At 38.4% G+C, this 19,474-nt stretch overlaps 1 protein-coding gene across 9 annotated transcripts in view; it reads right to left on the bottom strand.

Annotated features, from left to right (window-relative positions):
* Nucleotides 1-19,474, bottom strand: part of DACH2 (dachshund family transcription factor 2) — a 312,250-nt gene that overhangs the window by 189,103 nt on the left and 103,673 nt on the right. The window contains exon 2 of one of the 9 annotated variants that reach the window (XM_050901917.1): nt 13,892-13,930. The exons of the other annotated variants lie outside the window; for them this stretch is intronic. Within the exon in view, the coding sequence (XP_050757874.1) occupies nt 13,892-13,930 (39 nt within the window). The remainder of the gene's footprint in view (nt 1-13,891; nt 13,931-19,474) is intronic. 9 annotated transcript variants of the gene reach the window in all.

Here is a 19,474-nt window from a genome sequence, read left to right as displayed (position 1 = left end):
TTTTCACTTTCACAGCAACACCATCCTTACTTGCTTCTAGATGGTCACATTTTGCTGACATTTACAAACATTTCATGTTGATCTTACATGGGTCACATCAATCATCTATACAGTTTCAATGACACTTTGTTAAATAAACTGTCATGAAAGATTTATAGAGAATTTGATAAAAGTAAAGAAGATGTAGTTTAGCTTTTAAAGATGCATTACCCCTTTTCTGAGGTGTAATATCAGCTCTAAAATACCATTAAGCTTTGCTGGCAGGAGATGAAGTGAGAAAATAAAACGTACTCTTTCATCAGCACTCACTTATTTGCATCTCTTGTGCTTCTACAAAACGCTGTGAGAACAGATCACCTGCAGCGCTCCTGCAGGAAAAGGGAACCCGCTCCCATTTTGTGTGTTCTGTTTGTCTCTACTAATGCTTGGCAGAAGCCATTAATGTTCTTAACACATTATTTGAGCAAAAATGACCTGCAGATTAAAAAAAAAAAAAACACAAACCAAACTCTACTTCAGATTAACATCTATTTGAAGGTAAACTAATATTCCCAAATTCCCTATCTCAAAATAGGGAATGCAGACAAATAATACACTTTCATTAAAAGCTCTTCTTTAGATCAATGTGGCCTACAGCAGGCTCATTAAGATTATTTAAATTTTCAGACTTTACTGTCTGATATCAATTTAACATTTGAGAGCGGCTAACAGTGGTCTCACTGTTGGGAAGGGCCTTAATCATACTTAGTTCACTAAGAAGAATCAAAGTTTGAAAAAAACTCTTTTCATCAGTTTTCCACCACTGCTTTTAGTTACAAAAGCAATTATTTGTCACATCTTTCTGTTTTCCACAAAGTCAGCTATGCCTGCTATTCTGCAGCAGTTCCGCTTGTTACAGAACACTACCGAGGAAGCCAACATGGAAAGATGTTCTCCATTTCACCATTTAGTCTTGACAAACTACAAGTGATGAATTAACACTTCCAGAAAAAATAACAAGACAAGGAATCTTTCACCTCTCAAAGACCATTAATTTTTGCAAACAAGAAGAGAATATGATATATTCCTAAAAAACTGCTGTACTTACAGAGTCTGATGCCTAATGACCAGACCCATCCCAACTGTGTGTCAGGTTTTGCATCTTTCCTCTACAGGAGCTCCGGTTCCCTTCACATAGTTACCCAATCCCAGAAGTCTCACACAAAAGGTCTAACAACAGTGGATAAATCCACTATTTAGGCAAATAATTCAAGAAAACCAAGTAGTATTTCAGCAGTGAAAGTTTCTTCACAAGAAACAGAAATATTAAATTACATTGGATTTCCTACAGAATATCTATGACCAAAAGAAAGCAGATGTAGGTGCAATGGTATAAGGCACTCAAAGTCCTGGCAAATCAATCTCCCACTAGTCTCCGAGAATAATTTCTGTAAATACAACGCAGTTACTTTGAAAGTTGTCTTCTACACTACTTTCCTCCACCTTACAATTTCTGTATCAATAACATAAATACAAAATACATAGCATAATTTTACATCTAGCTGGACACCGAAGAGTGCACTTAATTTACGTTATGATTATGATCTTACTATCTGTGGTCCTGAGACCTTTTATACCGATATTTTTTTTTTTTAACATCTTCCTCACAATAAAAAAATAAAATTGCATTCTCCAACTAGCATCACATGGCTGACCTCATACAAACCAACATCCTCCGTTACTCTATTTCTTCAGTCCATTACGTCCTCCATCACCCCTTGACACTGGGTGAACGACTGGATTTGCAGGTTGCATGGGTCCTTCTGTTGTCAGATACAAAGACTCTGAGTTCATCTCTGCAGTCTTTACAGGGAAGAGCACCTGAGTTCACCTCTGCAGTCTTTACAGGGAACAGCACCTTGATATTTGGGCTGCATGAATCAATTCTTTAAAAACAAACAAGAGATACACTGGATCTGTTCAAAAAGTGTTCTACAGAGAACTAGCTGTGAGATTCCTACTTGCATCAATCACAGCTAAAACTTCTGGTGCATTCAAAACACCCAAAACAACTGCTCTTTATAAAGGGAACATTATGGATCTGACTTCTACATCATTTGCTGAACTGACTTTACTCACAGTAATAGCTTATTCAGGGTGAATTTGAATCAGCAATTTTTTAAAAATAAAGAAATCCGATCTGCAGCCATAATCACAACAATAAGTAAGTGGCATCTCAACAATGTTAATTCGTAGATATTGGAACTACTATATTATCAGCAGTGTTTCTAGATACTGTGAATCAAAAAAAAAAAAAAAAAAAAAGGCTAGGAGTTTACAGGCAGCAATTTACTTCGTTATTCAACACATCTGTCAAATATATTACTGAGTGGTAAATGAATAAATATTGGATTTCAATTGCTATGACTAGAAATAAATGGCTAGCCATTCTCCAAGCAGCAGCACTGTGAGCTACAAGCTTTCAGTGTAGGCTTATTTAAAGAAAAATCAGTAATTAAAGTAATTCCTATATTCTGAAAAAAAATCAGTTTGTGATTTGATAGATTAGATAGCTAAAACACAATTGCCTCTCCTTTACCACATGTCATGTGGTCTTCAGAAAAAAAAGCAGACTAACACAGAGAAACCATTCCTACTGGACATCCCAAAGAGATCCTAACTGTCAAACACTTGAGGTACAAAGACACACTCCATTTTGAAATTACTATTCCAAGTATTTTCAAATACCGTGAAAATAACTTACATGCATTCAAAACTGCTAGAACTAAATGCATTTTACATGTTTAGATCATACACTAATGATTGCTTACTGTGTTAGATATTAAATTACATGCTGCATAAGAACTTTATTATAGTTCTGTGAAAATTAGTTGAGCCAAACTTGTGACTATTGAAAATTAGTTAGAAAAATACGAGCTATCAAAGAAGTAGTGATGGATATGCATATAAGAAGATGACATGAGCGCCCAACATTTTTAACTGGCCTGCAACCTTCCCATTGTGTTTTCTTATTGAAAAGCACTGAAATACATTGACAGATAAATTAGTGTCTCTTGCCATAACAATATACTTACAAGCTGTTTTGCTGAAGTTTCACTCAGATCTGCAACAACTTTAAAAAACTGTCACATGCTCTGAAATAGGGAAAGCACGTAAATCACTGAAATTTTAATGAAGTTCAAAGTCACAGTCTAAGCGGAGGAGCATCCTCAACCTCACAGGATGGAATTGAAATGTCTATCTCCATGTAACAGACACTGTGGATATGCTTTAAAACATCCTCATGTGAAGTGACTTTGTTAGAAAATACTGTTGTAAAGCAGCAGACAGTATTAGATCAAAAAAGCAACTGCCTCTTCTTCATTATTGTAACAAAGATGATTAATAGTAATTGACTCATTTGACTCCAAAGTCTTAGCTGCTAACTGAAGGCAGCAGTGAAAGACAAGGCTCTACTTCCCAAAACAGACTCTCTACTCTAATACACAAGAACTCCCCTTTTAGAATTTTACATTAACTCAAGATTCATTAACTGTTTCACCACAAGCCCCAACTTTGATGAACGAACGGTCCACGGATGCCTTTTTTTTTTCTTTTCTTTTTTAAACAATCATGTGACCCATGACTTACAACTTTAGTATTACTGGGAGGACATAATAAAAACTTCAGATGTGCATAGTCTTCAAAACTATTTTTGTAACACCAACAATTTAGCTAAAATTTCTGCACATTGCAGATTTCGCTTTATGTGCTCTGGCAGGGCTTAGCACATGGAAAATTATCTAAACAGGTTAAACTCCTGCATGTTGTTACCTACCTACGTTCAAGTATGCACTGGATATTCACAGTGCATGCACAGAAGGTGACTGAAATCGTCCCTTCACTGGGCAAACAGCAGCCAACAGGGAATGCTAACGACAACGTGCATCTTTCAGCCCAAATGCGTCATTTCAGCTTAGATCTAGGAGTTAAATATTCTGCTGATGCAGACATCCAGCTCTGGGTTGCTTCTGCCATGGCCTTATGGTCAAGATGATCAGTGGCCTCTTAGTTTGACATTTTAGATTTTCCCAGTCTTTATCAACGTGTGTTACAGGCTGTTGAGGGAACTACATAACAGGATTAACTAATGGCAATAACCCTCTTTTGTCAGAGAGGATTACTGTCATTCAGCACTAGGGGAAACTGAAAACCAGGAGTTCCTTTTGTGGTATTTATTTAATATTCTACTCTGTAATCTGTTTGCAACAGTATTAGTGCAAAATGTCATGGGAAGATGTAAACACTCACCAGATTCCTTTTTGTACCTACAAACAAACCAAATGAAAAACAAAAAACAGTTTGTTTCCTGTCGCTCAAACCGTTCCAAGATCCTGATGCTCTATGTTATTTAACGTTTTCAGCTGACTTTGGGGACATTGTAGACTGCTCTGATGAGGCATGTTCTAGTGTCAGCCAACAGTTTATCCCTGGCACGCTTGTCAATCAAAATAAAACTAACAGACGGCTTTCTTTGTTTCAAATGAGCTTTCCCTGGTCATTAAAATTCACTTTTTATTACAAAAACTACCATTTGGAGAGAGCAAATTGAAATGTTTGTGGTTCCTACTGAATCAACTTCTACTGAACTTGACTGTTGCAGAAGAATAAAGAAAATATCAGAAATGTATTATTTCATCGCCTGTGTGCTACCTGTTATTGGTCTCACTATAGCATGTTGACTACAGAATGGTCATTTCATATTAAAGCCTGTAACCAACATTTTGGCAACAGGCTGGCATGATTTCCTTTAGTGTTTTCAACAGCAGTATATAAAAGTCTAGAAAATTAAAATTTTCCTAGGACTGAGCAGCAGGAGTCGAGGTATATCTCTTTAGACAGCATAAAAATACAGTAGCTATTGAGTGTCTACTTTTCAGAAACCACTGGGTTTCCTATTCTAAATATTGAGAAAATCACGGTCTCTCAGATTAGATTTGGAAACTTATGGCAAAAGCATATCAGTCAATACAAAATTACATCTAGAATATGCATTCTTGGCAAAATAATAAAGTGCCTCCAGCAACACTAACTTAATTTTTGGGAGATAAATCAAGAAGCTATCCAAATATACCCTGACAAAAAGTCATGATATCCAACCAGCCTTTGTGAAACAGAATGCAGCATGATGATTTGTAATGATGTACAAATCACATAAAGGAAGCCACTATTTTATCTGAAGTTCCCACATGAGTAAGAGTATAGACCGCTGCAAACACCAGATTTCCTTTTCTTTTTTAATAAAAGTATATTAAAGAGCCCTAACAAACAAGGTTTCAAAATCATTATCTTTCTTCTCTACAGGGAAATTGTGCATATAGCCTCTAATTATGTCAATTATGAACACGTGGGATTTTAGTTATTATAAACACACTTTCCTTCCACTGACAGTGATTCAAATCCCATCCTACGGATTGATTTGCAGCCCTTAAAATCAGACGCTTCCTTTTGTTAACAAGCACAATCCTCTGCAATTGCCCTTGGAATAAGATGGCAAAATGAAAATGAGAATCTCCTCTTTTTACATCTTCTACAGACTATGCTTTAAACACAGAACGTAACAAGTGTAAAAAAAAAAAAAAAAAAAACTGAAATGGTCTCAGATTCCATCCTGGGCAACACAATATTTTAAGCTAAAAATATTAGCTGTAATTTGGAAGAAAATAAGACAGGAAATACCTGTCCGAAACTTAGCTCAGATGCTGAGCATGAACTATAATCCTTAGGTCACAACTTAATCCTATGTAACTGATAGCATTTGCACATGAGAAAGCAAAAGCTTGGAAAAATTACCTAGTAATTGTAATGTAAGTATCCTACCTTTCTCAAAACAAGTTCAGTAAGAACTCATTTTTATCCTATCTATGCAAATAGTAACATTTGGGTACAGATCCATCATGCTATCCTGTCTTAATCATTGTTGCTACTACGCTCTCCTTTGTACTGCAAACAGATTCATATTCATTTTGGTTCTAGTAATAATATTTATGAAATGTAGCATTTGGCACAAAATTTGGCTGCTAGAATTCATAATTTTGGAATGGAAATGATTAGGATTAATTACAGCTTCAGTTAGACAGACACACACAACATTCCTGTCACACAAGTGGGAAAGCACACCTGATGGACTCACCAAGCTCTACCACTGGCAGGCATCTATACCAAACACGTGGGGATAAGTTCCACCTCATTCTAGGTCCTCTGATGAAGATTGACCTAGCAAAGAAACTGGCCCTTGAGCTCTAACCTATACCCAGTCATCCCCTAGGGATAAAAACCTGTCATATTAAGGGAAGAATAAATTGTCTTTTAAAGTTATTAAAAAATGTTTATTAAGTGGAATGACTACTCTTGAGTATTTGGCAACACCGTTAGTCAAGAGGAATAAAAAAAGTTATGTGTTCTTAAAAAGATACATTGTTTTAGCACTTTGATTGAGCTGCATTTTCTGAATAAAACTCCCAGAAAGAACAAATATGCCAGTTCTTCCCGAGATGCTGTTTAACACAGTAAGCGTTAATATGCCCTGTACTGGACAGTGAAGCCTGAAACACGTCAGGAAGAAGAGGGTCTCTCTTTTTCCTTTTTCTCTCCCCCACCCCTCATTGGTAAAGGCAAATTAAAGAGTTCTATACGCAGGGCAGTTTTGAGAGATCATGAACCCCATGTCCTTAGGGTTAGAGGAATAAACCCCTGTCCTAACAGAGTTACAATGGGCATAAGGAGCTAAACTGTGATGACAGAATATAATATCCTCATTGTTACAAAGAGTAAAGCATCAGAAGAGAAGGAAATAACATTACTTTAATTTCAACTTATTACTAAGTATCAAGGTATTATGGAGGCAGAATTCCATACTAGTTAACTAGTAAAGGTAATGTGAGTTTTGAGAAAATATCTGAAATTAGCGTTTTACTACTTGCTGTTTTCTACATGAACCATTCTACAGTTCTGACGCTTGTTGCACTGGATTCCTTTGATTTGGTCCAAATTTTTTTAAAATTTTAGCTTCAAAAATCAGACACAAAATTTCAACTTACCCCACCTTGCCTTGCAATTGCAGTATTTATTTTTATGCCACCCAGCACAGTTTTCCCATGTTCATACCACCACAGAACTGCTGACTTGTATTCGGTGTATGGTACATTGATCATCTACACAACCGCTGTGCTCCCAGTCTCTCCCCTGCATTTGATTTTGACAGAGTACTGATAAATACTCTCCCAAGTACAATTTTCAAACCCGTTTTGCATCTATCCTTATTCGTTTCACCTAGACCGCATTTTCCACACTATGTGAGAAACTATCAGAAACCTTCCTGAAGCGAAGACACATATCTACTGCTTCACCTTTGTCCTCTATGGACTGTCGTTCTTTTATAAAAGGAAACTGGATTAGTTTGACATAATTTGCTCTTGACAAATCCATGTTGTCTGTTATCTCCTGGGCACTCACAAACAGTTTATTAGTCGCAGTATTTTTCTAGTCGATCTGAAGTTGAGTGGTCTATTATTTTCAAGCATTTCCTCCTCCTTCCTTGTCTCCGCTCTCCTGATACCTCACTTGTCCCTCCATGACTTCTCAAAGTTAGCCATTAATCACTCCGGCATCTCATCCACCATTCCTTAACTACATTATATCAGACCCAGCTGATTTGAAAACGTCTAACCTAAATAAGCTTTCTGTCACACTTCTTTTCTCGCTCCAGTTTAGATCTTGCACTTTTGTCACCACTATTAATTGTGTTAGACATCTAATTGCAGGTAACCTGAAACCATGAAAGTCTTCCGTCTTCCCAGCGCCATCTACCTTTCCCTTCACATTGCGGCACATCAACCCTTGCTTTCCTCTTCCCAAGATGGACATGTAGAATGATTTCCTCTTACTTTGGAAGGTGTCTGCTGATTGCATCTCACTTTGTTCTTTTCTGATACTGTCCCCATATGCTCATGCTATTCTGCTCTAACCCAACTGCCTTCACCTTCACCTCTCCCTCTTTGGCATAACTGCTTCTGAGACTGTCATAGAAAGATTCCTAACTTAGCAAATCTGACCTCTTTCTACAGTTGCTATCTTTACTCTGCGATGGAATCATTTGTATTTATGCCCATATTAATTTATTTTTAAAGGAATTGCAAGGTTTCTTGAAAATTTTACCCTTCTACTGCCATGGAGTTCTTATCTCCCAATTCAAATACATCAGTCTGAATAATTTTAAGGCACTGTTTTCATTATATGTTATTTCTTCTACTTGTCATATGGCTCAAACTCTATCATTTCATAGCCACTCTCACCCAATTTCCATTACATTTTGACATTCTCAACTAGTTCTTCTTTCCTGGTTATACCTGAGTTTAAAAAAAAACCAATAAACTGTCCTTTAAAGCTGCTTTCTCTATCTTATATCTAAAAAAAAAAAAGCTTCTGTAAAGCATTCCAGTACGTGCTGGTTGTATGTCTGGACTGGAAAATTCTCATTACCACGAAGTCCTGTGCTTTGGATGATTCTACCTGAATCCACATGGATCCTTCCTGCTTTGGCGGCCTTTAAGAGCAGGCTACCATCATATCCAATGCTCTTCTCCCATGCCATCTCCCTCCATAGCCTGGACCTCCAAGCAAAGCACATGCCCTGTTTTATAAGGCAACAGCTCTTTCCTCTTCTGTTGCCTTTGCTTCCTGAACAAGCCATATCCTTTACAATAATGCTCTAGCTATGCGAATTATCTGATCAACTCTCTTTCATAACAACCATAAATTACGATCATATATTAAAATTCTTTTTTTGTTTTTCCTGTTTATTTCCCTGTACTACTTAGATTACAACACAACTTAAAGGTGACCTGGAACCAATCCACCAGCATGTTTCTTGTACCTGCTTTAAACACATTAACAATAACTTCATACCTCTGCTTTTGTAAAGGCTTGACCAGTTGTCGCTATCTATACTAACCTCCAAGCTTTTGTCATCCCACTCTAATTCTAATTTAAAATCTTGGTGATTACATTAGCAAACTAGTATGTAAACATGCACAACACCTTTTTCAGGATGTGCATTCTAGAGAACACATTTATTCACCTCTGGTATTAACATTTCCACTTGTTCAGAACAACAGGTTAGAAGAGGAAGAAACCAGCCGAACAAACAAGTAGTTCCTAAATCATACTGTCAGGAGAGTTCCTGACCCACTAACTGATGTGGGTAGGTATAATTACCCTGTTTCTTGCATAAATGATTGGTAACAGACTACATAGTCTTACTCTACCTGAGAAATGGAGCAAAATCTAGGGGATTCAAAGGTACGAAAACGTTACCTACAGTGTGTTAAAATCTCTGAATGCAATGATATAACCCAATGTAAAAAGCAGTGTTACCTCTTCTTATCTTGTATCTCAAAGCCTGAACCCTCTTGTTTTCCTATACGCTTACTTCCCTCATGCACTCCTTTTCATTTTCATACGCTACTTCTGCTGCAGATTGTTATCAGGCCATTTTTAGTTTCAGCTGGACATTTCCAAAGAAGCAAATCTAGAAGTTTTATACAGCTCTCTGTCATAGCACAAAATGACATAATATAATATTGATCCAGGAACACTGCTGCTGTCATGCAGCTGACACTGTGATATAGTAGTAAAAGTCATCAAGGGTATACCAAAAATTGTGTGGCAGCATGTCTGCAATGCAGCTGCAAAAGAACTGATGCAGCACTAGATATACACAGTCAGGGAAAATATCTAAAGAGTTATACTGATTACAATGCATTATGATATTAATATCAATGCCACAATTCTTTACTTTTTGTTTTTTAAATCCTTCTTATTCTGTTTATGACCATTTTGTTTAGTTACCAACATACTGCAGAATTCTATCTGTTTAAGAGGAATTAGGAGTTTGTCTTCCTCAAGTTATGTTTCATTACAGCTCTTCAACCAGGGAACTTCTCTTATGATTTACTTTTTTAGGCCATGCTAAACTTGTATTAGGTTAAATTAGGAACATCACTTTTACCTAAATAAAGAACAGAAGAAAGAGACCAAATGTTATACTGTGAGATTTTTCTCTGATGCCACACATATCTCCTTAAAAACTGCGTTTATTCTGCATCATTTTTTCCAAAAATGTCAGCATGTATCTACAAATTCATTAAAAAAAAATCAGGACCATTTATAAAAGCTAATATTTTCTCATCCATACAGCTTTGACTTGGAACACCAATTATTTCATTTGTGAAATAACAACGCTATACTACATAATACTATTACCGTAACAAAACCAAACAATAAATATATGTAAGCTCCAGTAATATACCCTGGGCAGGCTTGGTTGCAGAGTCTCTTATGAAAATCATACAAATGTATAATGTTGATAAGAGCTCATTGAACTGTTCTGGAGAAATAGGCAAGAGAAAAATACTATCATTTGCTATTATAATGACAGCACTCTCTTTACATATAGTCCTTTTACACTCCTATGTTTCTTATTACTGACTTCTATATAGCAGAAATAGATTTGGGTCTGGGGGACCCTCACAACACCTATTTTTGGAAAAGCTGTCAAATTTTGAAAATCTGTATTTTCTCATACTTAATTGGGATAATATAAACTGAACTTCCCTTTTATTAACATCCCTTCCCCCATTCCCAGTATTATGCATGTGATAATTAGCATTGTCAACTCTCTTAAAATTTATACAACAAAGCGAACTGGGGCCTCAGCTCAAACTGGTCTAAATTCCTGCCTGGATCTCCTCCTCTCCTAAATTACTGCTTAGATCAACTATAACCCCATATCCCACTGTCACTTTAATTTTGCCTTCCCCTTTCTCTCCAAATCTGTTCTGGCTTCCCAGCATTAACCTCAGTAGGTCCTCCCTCCCTGAAACATAGTTCGCAGAAGAAATGGAACATTTCAAGACACTGGGGAATTACTTCCTATCTCTTCAAGGCAAGAATAAACCAGAGTTGCGTTTGAGGTAAGCAGCTGCAGGACGAAGCATGGGGCTAAAGCCAACAGGGGCAAGGATCCTGAGGAGATGGTCGTGCAAACAGATTGGGGACAAAGAAATATGTACTGGAAAGGAGACACCTGAAACGACTGAAAAATGAGATTACAAACCAGGGTGGGAGCAGAGATCTAATTTCAGGATAACTGGAGTACAGAGGAGCGAGACAAGACCTTACAGGGCAAGAAAACGAGGACTAGGAGGGCAAGTCTGAGGAAGACAGATGAAAGATGAGGGCACGTGAAAGAAGTAACGAAGTGGTGGTAGAGCAGAGAAGGGAAGAAAAGCCTGTCATGTGAGCTGTGGAAGACTGGCAGAAAATTTGTACTCGCTAGTACTCTCCAAAGACAAGTGCAGCTCAACATTTCCACTGCAGTAAATATCAATGAAAAGCACTGCCAAAGGTGTCCACCTCTTTCCAATGCTGGCTCATACAGATGACTGCAGCATGTTGTAGCTACAGCTATTCCATCAGTCCCTATGGCAGGTCTGGACAGTCCAGTAACTATAGGACCCTTATGGGTGACACTGGCTGCAGATTATAGAAGTTCTGAGGGTTTTGATTAAGTTTCTAAAAATCTCAAGTAATCACACATACACACAGTAATTTTAAAAGACCATTACTGAGACAACACAAGCACCCCAAAATCATGTAATTTCAGAAATCAGGCTGCTTGTGCGACTTGAGTTCTGCTGCCCTGTTAGAGCCCTTAATTACTCCCCCACCCACCCCAAAGGACCACGACACTGCTGATGTACACTGCGAGCGTGCTGTGGGTACAGGCAGCTTGTGAGCGGCTTGGCCTTGCCTTACTGCTTTGTATAAAAATAAGCAAACGAATGAGCATTTAAAGGATCATTTCCTAACTCCTTCATTGGTAAACGCCCATGGATATACAGCCTTGAAAATATAATGCGTTGTTAAGTGTAAGATAGATGGGGCAGGAGTTAAGGGGAAGAAGTCTGGCACAAAGTGATGCAACAGATGTTGGTTAAAGTTTCAGATTCAAACAAATCTTAAAGAACTCTGTTTCAGAGAACATGAAAAAAATGCTTCATTTGGAAGTATAATTCACACTAACATTCTGAAGTAAGATTGAGAGTTTAAAAAAAAGTCAGAACCGTTTTTGTACATTCTGTGACGCTGCTTCAGCTCAAGCTCTGTCCCCTCGCTCACCCCCGTGGCATCAGCAGGATAGCGGGGAGTGGGATGGAGCGAGCGAGAAGGCTTGTGAAATCTTTATTACAGCTCTGTTGTAAACCACCAGAAGACAAAGTAGACAGTTCCAACTAGGAACAGCTGTTATTTTCCAATTAAAAATCACAAGACCAAAATATTAATTTATTAAGCAAGTGTTCAGTTCGAGCAGCCACAACTACATTTCCTAGCAATATATATATATTTTTTTTTAAGAGAGGCTGTCGGGATGTCTCTGGCATAAATAATTTAATGTGACAAAACAGTTTATTGTCTGCTGCTGATATGCAAACAACTCCGTTCCATATTATGAAATACTGTCTCAATATGTAATGAACTATAAAGGATTTTCCTTTGGGGGGAAAAACAAAATTTGTTGACATTTTTCCAAGTGTTTTACCTAGTAAAGTATTAGCTGTGTTAGACTTTCAGAAAGATTATCTTCTGCTATCATAGAAGCAAGTTAATAAAGTGACAATAACAAACTGATGTATCTGTCAAAGTTTATAGATAAGGATGTCAAGCTATAGGTTATCAGCCTACAGTACTGACACTGTTCATATATCATAGCCCCCCAACACACACTCTGTCAGCATTGTTTATTTTCAGTCAGGAGTTAAATAATGACCATGTACTAAAAATGCCTTTGGGGAACTGCTTTGTCTTACATACTGTTCACCTGTTTAATTCAGAGTAAGTTTTGAGTTGCTTTTGTTTAATTTTCTGTTTGAACAGCTGGTATTTATCAACTTCAAATGGACTTCAGGTCAATACACTGCAAAAAATTTTACTGCAATTTCTACACTTGCTGCACACACACAGCTTGTAAAATGCTAATGAGAACACCTCCGCACCAAGCCCAGCTCCAGAGGAACACAGAAAATGCCCACAATACTCCTGAAACTACAGCAACACTGGAAAAGGAAAAGAATATACAAAATAGTAGGGGTTTTTCAAGGGTCCAGCAATAGAAATCATACCCATTTTGTACTGATCACCGTAGGTAACAGCCTTTATTACTTCCTGTTCTTACTCTGTGTATTTTCTTTACAGTATTCAAATCTGGTTAACCATAATAAGGTAGGAGATGTTATGGGGTTTGGGGTTTTTTTTGTCTGTCTGTTGTTTTGGAGCAGTCAATGGCAGAGAAAGTGAACAGAAGCAAGTTCTGCTGAAGTTAGAGGCAAGGATGCAAAGACGACACAGCCGGGGGCGGGGGGTGGAATGACCACCGAGCTTATTTGTTTTCATCCTAAATGCCTAAAGGAATCTCCAATTTTTTCTCACATACATAAACATATAAATTAATCCTATACAAAATTATTCCATAAGAAGTTACAAAAAGAGTTAAATTAAATAATGGAACAATATATCAAAATGTGAACAGAAAAGTAAATGCCTAAATATAACCAGTAACAACATAAAGGGTTTCCATCTATTGATTCTTTTTTTCTCTATATATCAGGCAGGGTGACTGAAAGACATTATTCTACCAGAAATCACTTTCTGGAACTGACAGCTCTAATTGTCATATCTGACGAAGTAAAAAAGAATGGGAAAGATCATGAATTCTTAATTCAAACAAGTTTCTATTCCTTTTTTTGGAACCGTTGTCTGAGTATGGATCTTAAGATATGGGCTGAGAATTAACATATTAAGAATGCTTTTTCTAATCAGTGGATTTTTCCTCCTACTACAACACATTTTAAAACAGAGAACTGAAATAAAAAGGGCACATTTGGAATCTCCACTTATTAATGGCAAGGAGCAGGGAAGGAATTATTGGGGAGGGGGGAAAACCACCTTAAGCAGAAGTTGCTAATGCCAGTTCTTCTCCCTCAACATTAAATTGGCCTTTCTACGTAACAAATTTAGGGACTTGAGTTTTACAAAGTTATGCAGAACTGTGGTATGAGGGTTTTCATGCCCTCCAGTCCCGTACAGAAGAGCAAACAATATGGCCTTTGGACATGAAGACACTAATACTACTTAAACTGATACCTCTTAGTACCATACGACCTTCATCCAAGACTACAGACCCTAATTCTCCTGAACTTGATTTTATCAGTTAGAAAAGACGGTGATCTAAAAAAAAGTTTTTAGTCTTTCAAAGCACTAATTTCTCATGAAGAACACTGCAGATGTAACAAACTGTGAAACATCTAAATATACATTTGTAAATAAAAGCCTTTCTTTCACAGTCATTGAAATTACAATCCAAATAAAACACCATTTCTTCTATGATAGTCAGTTTAACTTAGACACCAGTAGGCAAAAAATGGGCTGATCTATGTAACCAATACTTTTAAATACAAGTATTAGACAAAGGACTCTGAAAAGCCAAGTATATAGCAGAGATTTGTGTGTCCCAGCTTCCATTCCAACTTGAATAGCAAATAAAAGTTATTTATTTTCTTAAAAAGGTTTTGATCGAAACCACCCTATTTCGGTCATGATTTACATAGCTTTTACAAAAGGTACTTCGGTCCCTTAATGTGTAGGATGACTGCGAAAATCCCTGCAACATTTGCAAATCTCATTTAATAAGACCAAATGGAGTAAGACACTAGAAGACCTCCTGAGCTTCACACTGGAAACTTTTTCACAGGAGCCCAAGCCTATTGTATAAGCGGAACCAGGGGGTGCCGAAGGAGTTGGTTGCTATGGTGGCATCTCATAAATCATCAATTATTGTCTGTTATTATGAAGGTGACAGCCTCATAAAGAGATTTGCATTTTCGGCTAATTTTAAGATTTTTTTTTTTTCTGCAGACATCATTTGCTTTGTAAAAGAAATGTCATGACAACCATAGAACACTTAAGCTTGTTATCGGGTAGTCAGGCATCCGCTTGGCCCCCGTCAGTTTGGCATTTGAGCATCGTAGCCTCTTTTGCATTATTGAGTAGTTTATCTTTACAGTTCATAAATATATTTCTAAACGCGGGGACGGCATAATAGGAGAACGCGGGGAAAGCGATGGAGGGCTCCTGGTTGCCACGGCAACCTAAACTGATCAATTCCCTGTCACTGTTTTAAAAGAGGCACCACTCTCCTGTGGCCCCCAATACTAATTACAAATGCAGGCCCTTCGCTAGCATGTTCAGCTTACAGATTAAAGCAGTTCATGCCTAATTTATCATTTAACATGTCCTCCCACATTTGTAGTGCCGTATGGAATGAATAACAACTTCACTTGTTTACAGCGTTTTCAACTTAATTTCACTAATTAGTTTTGCAGTTGCAGGAATTTGAGAGGGCTGCTGCCCCTCCGCAAAGCCCAGCACAGGCAGCGCAGGCAGCACTGCCCTCCCCGTGCCAACTCTGGGCTTTGCACCCCTGGACCCCCGCGCTCCCCTCCGAGCGTGGCAGATGATCAATACATTACATATTTATATCCCCCTTTTTTCAACAATATTTCTTTTTAAGTGACTGGGAGGATTTTTATGGGAATGGAAAAGAAATTATGGGGAAACTGGTTTAGTTTTATAGTAATTCATATTGTACTCTGCAATGTTTGAGACAAAAATGCTGCATATTTCCCCTGCAAAATGGACACTAGTGATGACATTCCAGTGGCCATTGACACTGCTCTGCCAGTCATGCTTCTACTGCTTTGTTTAAGGAACATCATCGGATTTTATCCAAACTGAACTTCAAACGTATGTGTTTCAACACAGTGTTTATCGCATCCCGAGCACCCGCCACTCGGACCATTCTTCCAGATCTTCGTGACCAGCACTTGTGGGTGTCTTGGAAAACCCTTTCCCACCCTCTGCGTCTCCATACAGGAGAGCGTGTGAAAGCTCTACGAGGAAAACCAAAATGTGTTGGACCCAAAATGCTCTCAGCCATGACAGCAGTAACTACTCAGACATCTAGGAAAACAAATCTAATTAAGGCAGTCGGCAACAACGAAAGCCAAGATCCGGCGTCCTAATATCTGGAATAGTCTCTGACCTTTCTGCTCCAAAGAATGATATTGTAAAGTTTGCATATTCCAAAACACTCTGTAATCTGAAATGGCAAAAAAAGACAGAACCTGTAAGATTCATCTCTGGCGATATGAAGAGTTTCATGTTCAAGCACTGCCGCCCCCGGGGAGAGGGCAGGGATTTTTGGTTCCTTGGTAATATTTGCACTATCGCAGTCACAAAGGAGATCATTTGACAGCCTCTGCCCCAGGCAGCTCCTCCCTGTCATCAGTTTTACAAAAGGGCTCCTTCCCAGAACTCCTGTTAATCAACAAAAATTATACATCCAAAGAAAGTTAAAACCCTTTAGTGGGTCTCAGGGGGCTTGGCAAGAGGGAGCGAGGAAGCGCTTCCAACTGCTGCGCAGCCCGGCAGCTGCAGCCTCGGCACTCCTGGGGCCCCCGATCCAGCCCGACAGTCTGTGCTCACAGGTGCTCCGCGCTCGCCAGCACCAGCTCGCTGGCTGTGCAGCAGGATTTCTGCATTACCACAGTGTCAAGGTTAAAGCTCCAATGCCCTGATTTCAAAGGGAAATATGGTCAGCTTGAAGCAATGAAAACCAATCTGCGCGCAAGCAGCCGCCGAGCAGGAGCACCCCCGAACAACGCACAGGCTGCAATAGGAGTTTACGCAAAGGTGGTTTTTAATGAAATGCTGCTTCTGCTTTCCACAGCTTTTTAGTCCCATTTCAGATATTCAAGTGGCAGCCCCAAATCATCCTATTCTACCAAGAGCCAACAGAGAGAGTGCATGGATGCATAAATAAGTACATAGCACAGCCGAGGCAATTGCTGCTAATAGTGGAAGTTTGTTTTAAAAAAAATAAATCCATAACAAAACTTTTCTCATGTATAATCTATTCTCTTTGATTTGCATTTGTTTTGTCTTCTATTATTTAGCTCCTAATACCCTAAGTGGATATTACATGGCAAGGAGAGACCTCTGGTAATCAGCAGCGTTAAGCATGACTTTATTTTACAAAAACAATCTGAGAAACAGCAAGTTTGCATTATTTTCCCTAATCAGAGATTTAGCACTTTATTTTAAACACACAAAATGGCTGGAAACTACACAGAAAAAAAGAGATAGCTTGAAAATTATTATATATTAGCACTCTTCCAATGTACGTGTATGACTACTAACACCCCAGTAAGCAGAGAAACTCTCTGCATCGGGACGACTGCTAACAGTTTGTTTTGCTATACTCATTTCATTCTTCAAAATTTTGCCTTCTTTTTCCTGGAAGTGTATAGAGGATTTGATGCTCAGTGTTACTACAGAAATACTTGGAGATCGATCCTCCCCTTCCCCCACTGGTTCTTCATAGGACAGAAGCAATTAGAGGCACAAAACTAAAGGGGCAGCACATGTCAGCTTGGAAGAAGGACAGGCTCGGCTTCAGCAAGGAGGGAGCATGACATGCTGCACATCCAAGTGCAACCTGTGCTCCTTTTGGCATTGCTGCTTCTTCAGAAATAGGTGCCCTCCTGGATAGCCACAGGAGACAACAGCAGGGTATCGTCTTGTCTTCCCCCCAGACTCAATTCCCAGGGAAGAGCACCGCTTTTAAGGAACATTTTTCAAAGGCTGCTGTAATACAGCAAAACCTTAACATAGGCCATGTAATGATAGTTTGCACCCTCCTTCCACAGAGCATCCTTAATGCTAACATCCGTTTTTAAAAATCCTTACAAATATACAGAAAGCCTCCTCTCCCATCTCCTCTCCACAAATAAGACCAATTCCATTAAAGGCAATTGCATCTAGGTAACACGCTGGTATAAGTAAAGCGAAAAGCTTTTTTGTGCCAGCACAAACCAACACCAGCTATCGACTCACTACTCAGGTGCTTCTGCCTGTTTGTACACTAATATCATATGCTAGCAACACATACTACTTCTTTAATGTCCAGCTTTTTCACATTTTCTTGTAAACATATTGTTTTCCAGTCCTCAGAGAACCAAACCTTAGCCGTTAAACTTCAACTACATACTAACAGTTATTTAAAAAAGCAATTCCTACATAAAAGCACATAATCCCTCCCAAGATCAACCATTGTATCTGCTACTCTCAGTAAGATACAAATTCAAAACTTGTACTTCAATCAGTGCCAAACCACAGTGGGTTATTCACCTGCGCTTTTGAATCTATCTATCACTGTTGGCCACTGACCACAGAAGCGCAGAGCCCAGACAACAGGACGACAGGCCAGGCAGGATCTGGAGAACTCTCTGGGCTCTCAAGTAGTAAAACAGCTATCCACTGTTCTCTGGTTTTGTGTAAACCGCATTCTTTCAGCTGCTAAATAGTCTGATTCTTAGGACAAATGTGTTTAAGGCATGCAGTAGGCTGTGCACTACTACTTAGTGTTACTGAAATAAAAACAACATATATTAAGAATAATTGCTCCGTTTTTATAAAATGATTACGTACTGTTCAGAAGAGAACATGACAAATACTTTAGTTCTTTGTGAAGCACGGTAATTGCTCATGATTTGCCTTTTATGATTATATACTCATTCAAGATCTCACTTCTTATTCTGGTTGAGTACACAAGGCTGGTGCACTGACTATCGGCAAAAAGGTAGGATCGTTTGAATATTTAAGGAACAGATTGTTCCAGTCTTGCAGTATTTAGCACTCCTCTCCACTTAATGGTATGTTTGCCATGACACGCTATGTTTTTATTACTGTCTCATTCCTATCCTTCCTGTTATTTAATGAACTTTAGCCTTCATCACCTGCAGAAATCCTTGGCTCAGACTATACCATTAGATCAACAAGAGATGCTGGTACAGTCGCTTCAGTTTTGTTTTGCCTGTCAAACTATACATTTAAAGGAAGATGGTATACTGTCAGCAACATAACACACCAAGGATCTACATCGACCACAGACTTTCTCCTGACCCACTCTAAATCTGTTTGCTTTCAGTTTAAGATAACTAAAAGATCCTCGACAGTTAATACAGTACCTTCAGGTTATTAAATGTAACATGCAGAACGTTACATTATTATGCTACCCATGGCTAAGGAATTTTAGTATTCACAGGATTATGGTAATTAAGTCTTCCTTCACTTTGGGTGATGTGACACTTGCTTGACTATAATGTCACTCCACTTAAAGTCTGTGTAAACAACATTATCTTAGTCACTCTGCATTACATTTCCAACTGTGAGCAAAATTACAAGGTCAAAGTGGACAAGAATGTAGGTAATCCCAAGGAAACATCATGTAAATGACTAGCTCAAGGTTCAAGCTGGG

This window comes from Gymnogyps californianus, chromosome 9, assembly GCF_018139145.2.
Source record: "Gymnogyps californianus isolate 813 chromosome 9, ASM1813914v2, whole genome shotgun sequence".
Classification (NCBI taxonomy): domain Eukaryota; kingdom Metazoa; phylum Chordata; class Aves; order Accipitriformes; family Cathartidae; genus Gymnogyps; species Gymnogyps californianus.
The sequence above is the reverse complement of the archived record's forward strand: the minus strand, read 5'-3'. Positions and strand labels throughout refer to the sequence as shown.